The 15000-nt window shown below is 45.5% G+C and overlaps 1 protein-coding gene across 1 annotated transcript in view; it reads left to right on the forward strand.

The window, feature by feature from the left end:
• LOC306918318 (SH3 domain-containing kinase-binding protein 1-like) overlaps nt 1–15000 on the forward strand; it is a gene marked incomplete at both ends in the record, with an annotated part of 28143 nt that overhangs the window by 3048 nt on the left and 10095 nt on the right. Inside the window, one exon of the mRNA XM_079531208.1 lies at nt 1–26. This exon is cut by the window's left edge and continues 152 nt beyond it. Within this exon, the coding sequence (XP_079387334.1) occupies nt 1–26 (26 nt within the window). The remainder of the gene's footprint in view (nt 27–15000) is intronic.

The following is a 15000-nucleotide window of genomic DNA, read 5'->3' on the forward strand; positions in this document are numbered from 1 at the left end:
ACCCAGCCTGCGGGCGAGCAAGAGAGGTATACGCACACACTGCACGCATTGCACACACACACACACACACACACACACACACACACACACTGCACGCACACACACTGGACGCACACACGCACTGCACTGCACGCACGCACACACGCACACACACACACTGCACGCACTCACACAATCTGAACCCAGCCTACGGGCCAGTAAGAGAGGTACGCACACGCGCACACACGCATTGCACACACACACCGCACGGACACACGCATGCCAAGCACGCACAGACGCACACGCAAACACCACGCACGCCACGCACGGACTGAACGCACACACACCATGCAAGCATGCATGCCATGCAAGCACACACTCAAGCACCAAGCACGCACGCACGCACGCATGCATGCCATGCAAGCACACACTCAAGCACCAAGCACGCACGCACGCACGCATGCATGCCATGCAAGCACACACTCAAGCACCAAGCACGCACGCACGCACGCATGCATGCCATGCAAGCACACACTCAAGCACCACGGCCGGATTTAGCCAGCCCCACTCAGGTGGGCAGACAGAATTGTAAGGGGGGCGACTCCGCCGGCGCGGGTGGGGTGTCAAACCCACATTGGGTGGGCAGGACGCACGTTTGGGTGCTATGCCCACCCCTGTCACACACACACACACACACACACACACACACACACACACACACACACACACACACACACACACACACACACACACACACACACACACACACACACACACACAATCTGAAGCCAGACTGCGGGACACCAGGCTGCGGGACCAGCCTCTCACCGTGTTAGATGTGCGGGGGTGACACCTGGTGGACGGAAGAGGAACAGCAGCAGCTGTTCATGTTGGCTCATATCTCAGTATATTTGGGTCTCTGATAGTCTGTGACCTCAGAGAGACCTCAGAGTGACCTCAGAGTGACCTCAGAGTGACCTCAGAGAGACAACGGTTCGTTTCTCACTGGATCATCTGAAAGTTAAAGACACACATTGAGCCGGGGAGCAGAGTGGCGCCTCTAGGGGCCGGGGAGCAGAGTGGAGCCTCTAGGGGCCGGGGAGCAGAGTGGCGCCCCTAGGGGCCGGGGAGCAGAGTGGCGCCCCTAGGGGCCGGGGAGCAGAGTGGAGCCTCTAGGGGCCGGGGAGCAGAGTGGCGCCCCTAGGGGCCGGGGAGCAGAGTGGAGCCTCTAGGGGCCGGGGAGCAGAGTGGAGCCTCTAGGGGCCGGGGAGCAGAGTGGCGCCCCTAGGGGCCGGGGAGCAGAGTGGCGCCCCTAGGGGCCGGGGAGCAGAGTGGCGCCCCTAGGGGCCGGGGAGCAGAGTGGCGCCCCTAGGGGCCGGGGAGCAGAGTGGCGCCTCTAGGGGCCGGGGAGCAGAGTGGCGCCTCTAGGGGCCGGGGAGCAGAGTGGCGCCCCTAGGGGCCGGGGAGCAGAGTGGCCACCCTAGGGGCCGGGGAGCAGAGTGGCGCCTCTAGGGGCCGGGGAGCAGAGTGGCCACCCTAGGGGCCGGGGAGCAGAGTGGCGCCTCTAGGGGCCAGGGAGCAGAGTGGCGCCCCTAGGGGCCGGGGAGCAGAGTGGCGCCCCTAGGGGCCGGGGAGCAGAGTGGCCACCCTAGGGGCCGGGGAGCAGAGTGGCGCCTCTAGGGGCCAGGGAGCAGAGTGGCCACCCTAGGGGCCGGGGAGCAGAGTGGCGCCTCTAGGGGCCGGGGAGCAGAGTGGCGCCCCTAGGGGCCGGGGAGCAGAGTGGCGCCTCTAGGGGCCAGGGAGCAGAGTGGCGCCTCTAGGGGCCGGGGAGCAGAGTGGCGCCTCTAGGGGCCAGGGAGCAGAGTGGCGCCCCTAGGGGCCGGGGAGCAGAGTGGCGCCTCTAGGGGCCGGGGAGCAGAGTGGCGCCCCTAGGGGCCGGGGAGCAGAGTGGCCACCCTAGGGGCCGGGGAGCAGAGTGGCCACCCTAGGGGCCGGGGAGCAGAGTGGCGCCTCTAGGGGCCGGGGAGCAGAGTGGCGCCCCTAGGGGCCGGGGAGCAGAGTGGCGCCCCTAGGGGCCGGGGAGCAGAGTGGCGCCTCTAGGGGCCAGGGAGCAGAGTGGCCACCCTAGGGGCCGGGGAGCAGAGTGGCGCCTCTAGGGGCCAGGGAGCAGAGTGGCGCCTCTAGGGGCCGGGGAGCAGAGTGGCGCCTCTAGGGGCCGGGGAGCAGAGTGGCCACCCTAGGGGCCGGGGAGCAGAGTGGCGCCTCTAGGGGCCGGGGAGCAGAGTGGCCACCCTAGGGGCCGGGGAGCAGAGTGGCGCCCCTAGGGGCCGGGGAGCAGAGTGGCCACCCTAGGGGCCGGGGAGCAGAGTGGCGCCCCTAGGGGCCGGGGAGCAGAGTGGCGCCCCTAGGGGCCGGGGAGCAGAGTGGCGCCCCTAGGGGCCGGGGAGCAGAGTGGCGCCCCTAGGGGCTGGGGAGCAGAGTGGCGCCCCTAGGGGCCGGGGAGCAGAGTGGCGCCCCTAGGGGCCGGGGAGCAGAGTGGCGCCCCTAGGGGCCGGGGAGCAGAGTGGCGCCCCTAGGGGCTGGGGAGCAGAGTGGCGCCTCTAGGGGCCGGGGAGCAGAGTGGCGCCCCTAGGGGCCGGGGAGCAGAGTGGCGCCCCTAGGGGCCGGGGAGCAGAGTGGCGCCTCTAGGGGCCGGGGAGCAGAGTGGCGCCCCTAGGGACCGGGGAGCAGAGTGGCGCCCCCTAGATCGGCCATTTTAACTATTCAAAAATGTTTTGTAAAATAGTAAAAAAAAAAAGGTTTAGGCACCGCTACTTAACCGTTTCCGTCCATCCGACGTGTCAGCACGTCCTAGGGAATGGAACCGAGGGGTGCGTACGACGTCCTCACACGTCTTAACGCATCCTCAATGATACGGGGAGAGATAAGAATATTCTGAATTTTTCCCTTTTTTTTATTTGTCAGTTCGCCTCTCGGCTACCGTATGCTCCGCTATGTCCCCATGTTAGCTTATCATTGACTGAGCCGTTAGCGTGGCGGAAATAATGACTCGTCTCTCCTAATCCAGGGCGCTTTCCGTGGTGTTGAACGGATCGATATACTGGAGATTCATTTCTGCTCCTCATCCGTCTCTCCCGCAAAATATGAACGCTTTTTGGATCATATATCATATAAACTAAAATGATCGCAATGTAAGCTAGCAATGTAAAGTGAACTTTTTTTTAGTGGATTGTTTTCGGGTCATGGCTTTCCGAGTAAAAGCGGCCATGTTGTTCCGGCACCCCAGAGCTCCTATTTTGAAGGACTTCCGGCGCTGATTGTGTTAACGCATAATTACAATGTTTATTTTCCGCCTTACTGTATATGGGTTTTTAATTAATGGTACCCCGACTTTCAATCCCTGAATTTACATTGATCCACAATTTATATAATAATCAATTTTTATTCATTTGTTATTTGGAGGATCATAAAAAACCATTCAGGCCTGACGTCGAAATTAAAAAAAAAAAGTTTTCTAAATCATGACAATTTTCTGAATGATTTGAGGCACATTTTAACGATTTTTCAAAAATAGCAGATCTACAAGTTCATAGCGCACCACTCGGTGGCGCGCTATGAGCTTGTAGATCTGCTATTTTTTAATAGCTAAATGATAACATAATGTTTAAAACACCAAAAGGGGTTCCCGCCCAAAATTGGTTAATGGACAACTTTAGTTTTTTTCAACCAAGGTTCATGTTTTAGGTCTAGTTATTAGAGAAAGGTTCATGTTTTAGGTCTAGTTATTAGAGAAAGGTTCATGTTTTAGGTCTAGTTATTAGAGAAAGGTTCATGTTTTAGGTCTAGTTATTAGAGAAAGGTTCATGTTTTAGGTCTTGTTATTAGAGAAAGGTTCATGTTTTAGGTTGTTATTAGAGAAAGGTTCATGTTTTAGGTCTAGTTATTAGAGAAAGGTTCATGTTTTAGGTCTAGTTATTAGAGAAAGGTTCATGTTTTAGGTCTAGTTATTAGAGAAAGGTTCATGTTTTAGGTCTAGTTATTAGAGAAAGGTTCATGTTTTAGGTCTTGTTATTAGAGAAAGGTTCATGTTTTAGGTTGTTATTAGAGAAAGGTTCATGTTTTAGGTCTAGTTATTAGAGAAAGGTTCATGTTTTAGGTCTAGTTATTAGAGAAAGGTTCATGTTTTAGGTCTAGTTATTAGAGAAAGGTTCATGTTTTAGGTCTAGTTATTAGAGAAAGGTTCATGTTTTAGGTCTTGTTATTAGAGAAAGGTTCATGTTTTAGGTTGTTATTAGAGAAAGGTTCATGTTTTAGGTCTAGTTATTAGAGAAAGGTTCATGTTTTAGGTCTAGTTATTAGAGAAAGGTTCATGTTTTAGGTCTAGTTATTAGAGAAAGGTTCATGTTTTAGGTCTAGTTATTAGAGAAAGGTTCATGTTTTAGGTCTAGTTATTAGAGAAAGGTTCATGTTTTAGGTCTAGTTATTAGAGAAAGGTTCATGTTTTAGGTCTAGTTATTAGAGAAAGGTTCATGTTTTAGGTCTAGTTATTAGAGAAAGGTTCATGTTTTAGGTCTAGTTATTAGAGAAAGTAAAAGATGAGTGTTCATTTTCTTTCATTTGCTGCTTTCTTTTGTTTTAGGGATTTTAGCGGTTTTTGACAGGGGGGGGGGGGGGCGGGGGCATTCGAGCATGGGGCTAAATATGTATTTTTTGTTTACAACATTTTATGGCGATTTTTTTTTATTATTTACTATAGTCCTACTAGACCCCAAGAAATTACATCTGGTCACAGATCTATTGAATGTGTCAAACTGACATATTGAGCCTATGACACACAGTATTAGCCTTCCCCCCAGTAGGCTACCTTCACATCAGTAGATCCTGTGATCTTCCGTGGCCAGATGTAATTTCCTGGGGTCTATAAATAAACTAAAAATAAAACATGAACCTTTCTCTAATAACTAGACCTAAAACATGAACCTTTCTCTAATAACTAGACCTAAAACATGAACCTTGGTTGAAAAAAACTAAAGTTGTCCTTTAACCTTAGGTTGACTGGCCTAAAAGTCAGATGGCAAGCCTCGGCGTGTTAGATGTGCGGGGGGTGACACCTGGTGGATGAAAGTGGAACAACAGCTGTGATGTTCATGTTGACTCATAATCGCTCAGTAATGATTTAACGTGGTCAATGAATAATAATCCATAATTAACTAATGAATTATTCATGTATATTGTGGACGAAATTGCCAATATAAATTAGTCTTAGTTTTAGTCATCATAGCTTATAGTTTTAGTCTTACATAACATATTTTCAGATGGAGGGGGGGGGGGGGGGGGGGGTCAGCGGCTAAATACAGATAATTCTGGCGGTCTTTGATGTGAAAAAGGGTTGAGCACCACTGATATAGAAACATGAGGTTTTTCAGAAAACCTTTTAGGATTTCTAAGCCGTCACAACACAATCATCGCCGGGATTCCTTCAAAATAGAAGCTCGGGGGTGCCGGGAAGATATGGACCGCTTTTACTCTGAAAAGCCCCCTTCGGTTCGGGAAAAGAAAAAAAAACGGAGACATATTTCTGCTTTCTTACCTCGCTAAGATTCCGATATAAGTGGCTGATGATCCATCGCGTTCATATTATTGAACGAGAGGCGGGTGAGAAGTCAGAAATGAAGAGCTTGGTATATCCATCTGGTCAAAACCACGGAGAGCTCCCTGGATTAGGAGAGACGAGGCATTCTCTCTGCAGCGGAAGACAGGGAAGTGACCGGGGACCGCTGGTGAACGAAGAGCGAAGACTATATGGTAGACCTTAACCCATTTTGGGCGGGAACCCCCTTTTGGTGTTTTAACATCATTTTATAATTTAGCTATTGAAAAATAGCAGATCTACAAGCTCGTAGCGCGCCAACGAGTGGCGCGCTACGAGCTTGTAGGTCTGCTATTTTTGAAAAATCGTGAAAATATTTATTTCAGAAAACTGGAGGATTTAGAAGATTTTTTTTTAAATTTTGAGGTCAGGCCTAAAAACACAATGTGGCGTAGGGTGCTAGGACGTGGCGTAGGACGCTAGGACGTGGCGTAGGACGCTAGGACGTGGCGTAGGGCGCTAGGACGTGGCGTAGGGTGCTAGGACGTGGCGTAGGGCGCTAGGACGTGGCGTAGGGCGCTAGGACGTGGCGTAGGGTGCTAGGACGTGGCGTAGGGCGCTAGGACGTGGCGTAGGGTGCTAGGACGTGGCGTAGGGCGCTAGGACGTGGCGTAGGGCGCTAGGACGTGGCGTAGGGTGCTAGGACGTGGCGTAGGGTGCTAGGACGTGGCGTAGGGTGCTAGGACGTGGCGTAGGGCGCTAGGACGTGGCGTAGGGCGCTAGGACGTGGCGTAGGGCGCTAGGACGTGGCGTAGGGCGCTAGGACGTGGAGTAGGGTGCTAGGACGTGGCGTAGGGCGCTAGGTGGCGTAGGGCGCTAGGACGTGGCGTAGGGTGCTAGGACGTGGCGTAGGGCGCTAGGACGTGGCGTAGGGCGCTAGGAGGGCGCTAGGACGTGGCGTAGGGCGCTAGGACGTGGCGTAGGGCGCGTAGGACGCTAGGACGTGGCGTAGGGCGCGTAGGACGCTAGGACGTGGCGTAGGGCGCTAGGACGTGGCGTAGGGCGCTAGGACGTGGCGTAGGGCGCTAGGACGTGGCGTAGGGCGCTAGGACGTGGCGTAGGGTGCTAGGACGTGGCGTAGGGCGCTAGGACGTGGCGTAGGGCGCTAGGACGTGGCGTAGGGCGCTAGGAGGGCGCTAGGACGTGGCGTAGGGCGCTAGGACGTGGCGTAGGGCGCTAGGACGTGGCGTAGGGCGCTAGGACGTGGCGTAGGGTGCTAGGACGTGGCGTAGGGCGCTAGGACGTGGCGTAGGGCGCTAGGACGTGGCGTAGGGTGCTAGGACGTGGCGTAGGGTGCTAGGACGTGGCGTAGGGCGCTAGGACGTGGCGTAGGGCGCTAGGAGGGCGCTAGGACGTGGCGTAGGGCGCTAGGACGTGGCGTAGGCGCTAGGACGTGGCGTAGGGTGCTAGGACGTGGCGTAGGGCGCTAGGACGTGGCGTAGGGCGCTAGGACGTGGCGTAGGGTGCTAGGACGTGGCGTAGGGTGCTAGGACGTGGCGTAGGGCGCTAGGACGTGGCGTAGGGCGCTAGGAGGGCGCTAGGACGTGGCGTAGGGCGCTAGGACGTGGCGTAGGGCGCTAGGACGTGGCGTAGGGCGCTAGGACGTGGCGTAGGGCGCTAGGACGTGTACACACGTCGTGCGGACTGAAACATGCACTGCGTGAAAAGAGGAGTTATCGGGACACCCGTAAACCTCAAGTTTAGCAGAATATACAGTTAATAGACGGTAATATACAGGTGTGATGGTACATATACAGTTAATATACGGTAATATACAGGTGTGATGGTACATATACAGTTAATAGACGGTAATATACAGGTGTGATGGTACATATACAGTTAATAGACGGTAATATACAGGTGTGATGGTACATATACAGTTAATAGACGGTAATATACAGGTGTGATGGTACATATACAGTTAATAAACGGTAATATACAGGTGTGATGGTACATATACAGTTAATAAACGGTAATATACAGGTGTGATGGTACATATACAGTTAATAAACGGTAATATACAGGTGTTGATGGTACATATACAGTTAATAGACGGTAATATACAGGTGTGATGGTACATATACAGTTAATAGACGGTAATATACAGGTGTGATGGGTACATATACAGTTAATAAACGGTAATATACAGGTGTGATGGTACATATACAGTTAATATACGGTAATATACAGGTGTGATGGTACATATACAGTTAATAGACGGTAATATACAGGTGTGATGTTACATATACAGTTAATAAACGGTAATATACAGGTGTGATGGTACATATACAGTTAATAGACGGTAATATACAGGTGTGATGGTACATATACAGTTAATAGACGGTAATATACAGGTGTGATGGTACATATACAGTTAATAGACGGTAATATACAGGTGTGATGTTACATATACAGTTAATAAACGGTAATATACAGGTGTGATGGTACATATACAGTTAATATACGGTAATATACAGGTGTGATGGTACAATATACAGTTAATATACGGTAATATACAGGTGTGATGGTACATATACAGTTAATATACGGTAATATACAGGTGTGATGGTACATATACAGTTAATAGACGGTAATATACAGGTGTGATGGTACATATACAGTTAATAGACGGTAATATACAGGTGTGATGGTACATATACAGTTAATAGACGGTAATATACAGGTGTGATGGTACATATACAGTTAATAGACGGTAATATACAGGTGTGATGGTACATATACAGTTAATAGACGGTAATATACAGGTGTGATGGTACATATACAGTTAATAGACGGTAATATACAGGTGTGATGGTACATATACAGTTAATAGACGGTAATATACAGGTGTGATGGTACATATACAGTTAATATACGGTAATATACAGGTGTGATGGTACATATACAGTTAATAAACGGTAATATACAGGTGTGATGGTACATATACAGTTAATATACGGTAATATACAGGTGTGATGGTACATATACAGTTAATAGACGGTAATATACAGGTGTGATGGTACATATACAGTTAATATACGGTAATATACAGGTGTGATGGTACATATACAGTTAATAGACGGTAATATACAGGTGTGATGGTACATATACAGTTAATAGACGGTAATATACAGGTGTGATGGTACATATACAGTTAATAGACGGTAATATACAGGTGTGATGGTACATATACAGTTAATAGACGGTAATATACAGGTGTGATGGTACATATACAGTTAATAGACGGTAATATACAGGTGTGATGGTACATATACAGTTAATAGACGGTAATATACAGGTGTGATGGTACATATACAGTTAATAGACGGTAATATACAGGTGTGATGGTACATATACAGTTAATAAACGGTAATATACAGGTGTGATGGTACATATACAGTTAATATACGGTAATATACAGGTGTGATGGTACATATACAGTTAATAAACGGTAATATACAGGTGTGATGGTACATATACAGTTAATAGACGGTAATATACAGGTGTGATGGTACATATACAGTTAATAGACGGTAATATACAGGTGTGATGGTACATATACAGTTAATAGACGGTAATATACAGGTGTGATGGTACATATACAGTTAATAAACGGTAATATACAGGTGTGATGGTACATATACAGTTAATAGACGGTAATATACAGGTGTGATGGTACATATACAGTTAATAAACGGTAATATACAGGTGTGATGGTACATATACAGTTAATAAACGGTAATATACAGGTGTGATGGTACATATACAGTTAATATACGGTAATATACAGGTGTGATGGTACATATACAGTTAATAAACGGTAATATACAGGTGTGATGGTACATATACAGTTAATATACGGTAATATACAGGTGTGATGGTACATATACAGTTAATAAACGGTAATATACAGGTGTGATGGTACATATACAGTTAATAAACGGTAATATACAGGTGTGATGGTACATATACAGTTAATAAACGGTAATATACAGGTGTGATGGTACATATACAGTTAATATACGGTAATATACAGGTGTGATGGTACATATACAGTTAATATACGGTAATATACAGGTGTGATGGTACATATACAGTTAATAAACGGTAATATACAGGTGTGATGGTACATATACAGTTAATATACGGTAATATACAGGTGTGATGGTACATATACAGTTAATATACGGTAATATACAGGTGTGATGGTACATATACAGTTAATATATGGTAATATACAGGTGTGATGGTACATATACAGTTAATATACGGTAATATACAGGTGTGATGGTACATATACAGTTAATAGACGGTAATATACAGGTGTGATGGTACATATACAGTTAATAGACGGTAATATACAGGTGTGATGGTACATATACAGTTAATATACGGTAATATACAGGTGTGATGGTACATATACAGTTAATATACAGTTAATATACAGGTGTGATGGTACATATACAGTTAATATACGGTAATATACAGGTGTGATGGTACATATACAGTTAATATACGGTAATATACAGGTGTGATGGTACATATACAGTTAATAGACGGTAATATACAGGTGTGATGGTACATATACAGTTAATAGACGGTAATATACAGGTGTGATGGTACATATACAGTTAATAGACGGTAATATACAGGTGTGATGGTACATATACAGTTAATAGACGGTAATATACAGGTGTGATGGTACATATACAGTTAATAGACGGTAATATACAGGTGTGATGGTACATATACAGTTAATAGACGGTAATATACAGGTGTGATGGTACATATACAGTTAATAGACGGTAATATACAGGTGTGATGGTACATATACAGTTAATAGACGGTAATATACAGGTGTGATGGTACATATACAGTTAATAGACGGTAATATACAGGTGTGATGGTACATATACAGTTAATATACGGTAATATACAGGTGTGATGGTACATATACAGTTAATAAACGGTAATATACAGGTGTGATGGTACATATACAGTTAATATACGGTAATATACAGGTGTGATGGTACATATACAGTTAATAGACGGTAATATACAGGTGTGATGGTACATATACAGTTAATATACGGTAATATACAGGTGTGATGGTACATATACAGTTAATAGACGGTAATATACAGGTGTGATGGTACATATACAGTTAATAGACGGTAATATACAGGTGTGATGGTACATATACAGTTAATAGACGGTAATATACAGGTGTGATGGTACATATACAGTTAATAGACGGTAATATACAGGTGTGATGGTACATATACAGTTAATAGACGGTAATATACAGGTGTGATGGTACATATACAGTTAATAGACGGTAATATACAGGTGTGATGGTACATATACAGTTAATAGACGGTAATATACAGGTGTGATGGTACATATACAGTTAATAAACGGTAATATACAGGTGTGATGGTACATATACAGTTAATATACGGTAATATACAGGTGTGATGGTACATATACAGTTAATAAACGGTAATATACAGGTGTGATGGTACATATACAGTTAATAGACGGTAATATACAGGTGTGATGGTACATATACAGTTAATAGACGGTAATATACAGGTGTGATGGTACATATACAGTTAATAGACGGTAATATACAGGTGTGATGGTACATATACAGTTAATAAACGGTAATATACAGGTGTGATGGTACATATACAGTTAATAGACGGTAATATACAGGTGTGATGGTACATATACAGTTAATAAACGGTAATATACAGGTGTGATGGTACATATACAGTTAATAAACGGTAATATACAGGTGTGATGGTACATATACAGTTAATATACGGTAATATACAGGTGTGATGGTACATATACAGTTAATAAACGGTAATATACAGGTGTGATGGTACATATACAGTTAATATACGGTAATATACAGGTGTGATGGTACATATACAGTTAATAAACGGTAATATACAGGTGTGATGGTACATATACAGTTAATAAACGGTAATATACAGGTGTGATGGTACATATACAGTTAATAAACGGTAATATACAGGTGTGATGGTACATATACAGTTAATATACGGTAATATACAGGTGTGATGGTACATATACAGTTAATATACGGTAATATACAGGTGTGATGGTACATATACAGTTAATAAACGGTAATATACAGGTGTGATGGTACATATACAGTTAATATACGGTAATATACAGGTGTGATGGTACATATACAGTTAATATACGGTAATATACAGGTGTGATGGTACATATACAGTTAATATATGGTAATATACAGGTGTGATGGTACATATACAGTTAATATACGGTAATATACAGGTGTGATGGTACATATACAGTTAATAGACGGTAATATACAGGTGTGATGGTACATATACAGTTAATAGACGGTAATATACAGGTGTGATGGTACATATACAGTTAATATACGGTAATATACAGGTGTGATGGTACATATACAGTTAATATACAGTTAATATACAGGTGTGATGGTACATATACAGTTAATATACGGTAATATACAGGTGTGATGGTACATATACAGTTAATATACGGTAATATACAGGTGTGATGGTACATATACAGTTAATAGACGGTAATATACAGGTGTGATGGTACATATACAGTTAATAGACGGTAATATACAGGTGTGATGGTACATATACAGTTAATAGACGGTAATATACAGGTGTGATGGTACATATACAGTTAATAGACGGTAATATACAGGTGTGATGGTACATATACAGTTAATAGACGGTAATATACAGGTGTGATGGTACATATACAGTTAATAGACGGTAATATACAGGTGTGATGGTACAATTCGGGAGTTTACGGGAGTTTGTTGTAAAGTTTAACGGGAGTTTCCTGTAACATACACATCCGTATTCCATGCTTTCTGCGCAGAGCCAGTTAAGCATCATGTTGTACTTTTTAGAGACCACTTTTAGAATGTCTGATGTCACTGACCTGATGTCACTGACCTGATGTTACTGACCTGATGTTACTGACCTGATGTTACTGACCTGATGTTACTGACCTGATGTTACTGACCTGATGTTACTGACCTGATCTCACTGACCTGATCTCACTGACCTGATGTTACTGACCTGATGTTACTGACCTGATGTTACTGACCTGATCTCACTGACCTGATGTCACTGACCTGATGTTACTGACCTGATGTCACTGACCTGATGTTACTGACCTGATGTTACTGACCTGATGTTACTGACCTGATGTTACTGACCTGATGTTACTGACCTGATGTTACTGACCTGATGTTACTGACCTGATGTTACTGACCTGATGTTACTGACCTGATGTTACTGACCTGATGTCACTGACCTGATGTTACTGACCTGATGTTACTGACCTGATGTTACTGACCTGATGTTACTGACCTGATGTTACTGACCTGATGTTACTGACCTGATGTTACTGACCTGATGTTACTGACCTGATGTTACTGACCTGATGTCACTGACCTGATGTCACTGACCTGATGTTACTGACCTGATGTTACTGACCTGATGTTACTGACCTGATGTCACTGACCTGATGTTACTGACCTGATGTTACTGACCTGATGTTACTGACCTGATCTTAGTTCTTACTGACCTGATGTTACTGACCTGATGTTACTGACCTGATCTTAGTTCTTACTGACCTGATGTTACTGACCTGATGTTACTGACCTGATCTTAGTTCTTACTGACCTGATGTTACTGACCTGATCTTAGTTCTTACTGACCTGATGTTACTGACCTGATGTCACTGACCTGATGTTACTGACCTGATGTCACTGACCTGATGTTACTGACCTGATGTCACTGACCTGATGTTACTGACCTGATGTTACTGACCTGATGTCACTGACCTGATGTCACTGACCTGATGTTACTGACCTGATGTTACTGACCTGATGTCACTGACCTGATCTCACTGACCTGATGTTACTGACCTGATGTCACTGACCTGATGTCACTGACCTGATGTTACTGACCTGATGTTACTGACCTGATGTCACTGACCTGATGTTACTGACCTGATCTCACTGACCTGATGTTACTGACCTGATGTCACTGACCTGATGTTACTGACCTGATGTTACTGACCTGATGTTACTGACCTGATGTCACTGACCTGATGTCACTGACCTGATGTCACTGACCTGATGTTACTGACCTGATGTTACTGACCTGATGTTACTGACCTGATGTCACTGACCTGATGTTACTGACCTGATGTCACTGACCTGATCTCACTGACCTGATGTTACTGACCTGATCTCACTGACCTGATGTTACTGACCTGATCTCACTGACCTGATGTCACTGACCTGATGTCACTGACCTGATGTTACTGACCTGATGTTACTGACCTGATGTTACTGACCTGATGTTACTGACCTGATGTCACTGACCTGATGTTACTGACCTGATGTTACTGACCTGATGTTACTGACCTGATGTCACTGACCTGATGTTACTGACCTGATGTTACTGACCTGATCTCACTGACCTGATGTTACTGACCTGATGTCACTGACCTGATGTTACTGACCTGATCTCACTGACCTGATGTTACTGACCTGATGTCACTGACCTGATGTTACTGACCTGATGTTACTGACCTGATGTTACTGACCTGATGTCACTGACCTGATCTCACTGACCTGATGTTACTGACCTGATGTTACTGACCTGATGTCACTGACCTGATGTTACTGACCTGATGTCACTGACCTGATGTTACTGACCTGATGTCACTGACCTGATGTTACTGACCTGATGTTACTGACCTGATGTTACTGACCTGATGTCACTGACCTGATGTTACTGACCTGATGTTACTGACCTGATGTTACTGACCTGATGTTACTGACCTGATGTTACTGACCTGATGTTACTGACCTGATGTTACTGACCTGATGTTACTGACCTGATGTCACTGACCTGATGTTACTGACCTGATGTCACTGACCTGATCTCACTGACCTGATGTCACTGACCTGATGTTACTGACCTGATGTCACTGACCTGATGTTACTGACCTGATGTCACTGACCTGATGTTACTGACCTGATGTTACTGACCTGATGTTACTGACCTGATGTTACTGACCTGATGTTACTGACCTGATGTTACTGACCTGATGTTACTGACCTGATGTTACTGACCTGATGTTACTGACCTGATCTCACTGACCTGATGTTACTGACCTGATGTCACTGACCTGATGTCACTGACCTGATGTTACTGACCTGATGTCACTGACCTGATGTCACTGACCTGATGTTACTGACCTGATGTCACTGACCTGATGTTACTGACCTGATGTTACTGACCTGA

The sequence above is a fragment of the Electrona antarctica genome, assembly GCF_951216825.1.
Source record: "Electrona antarctica genome assembly, contig: scaffold_731, whole genome shotgun sequence".
Lineage (NCBI taxonomy): Eukaryota > Metazoa > Chordata > Actinopteri > Myctophiformes > Myctophidae > Electrona > Electrona antarctica.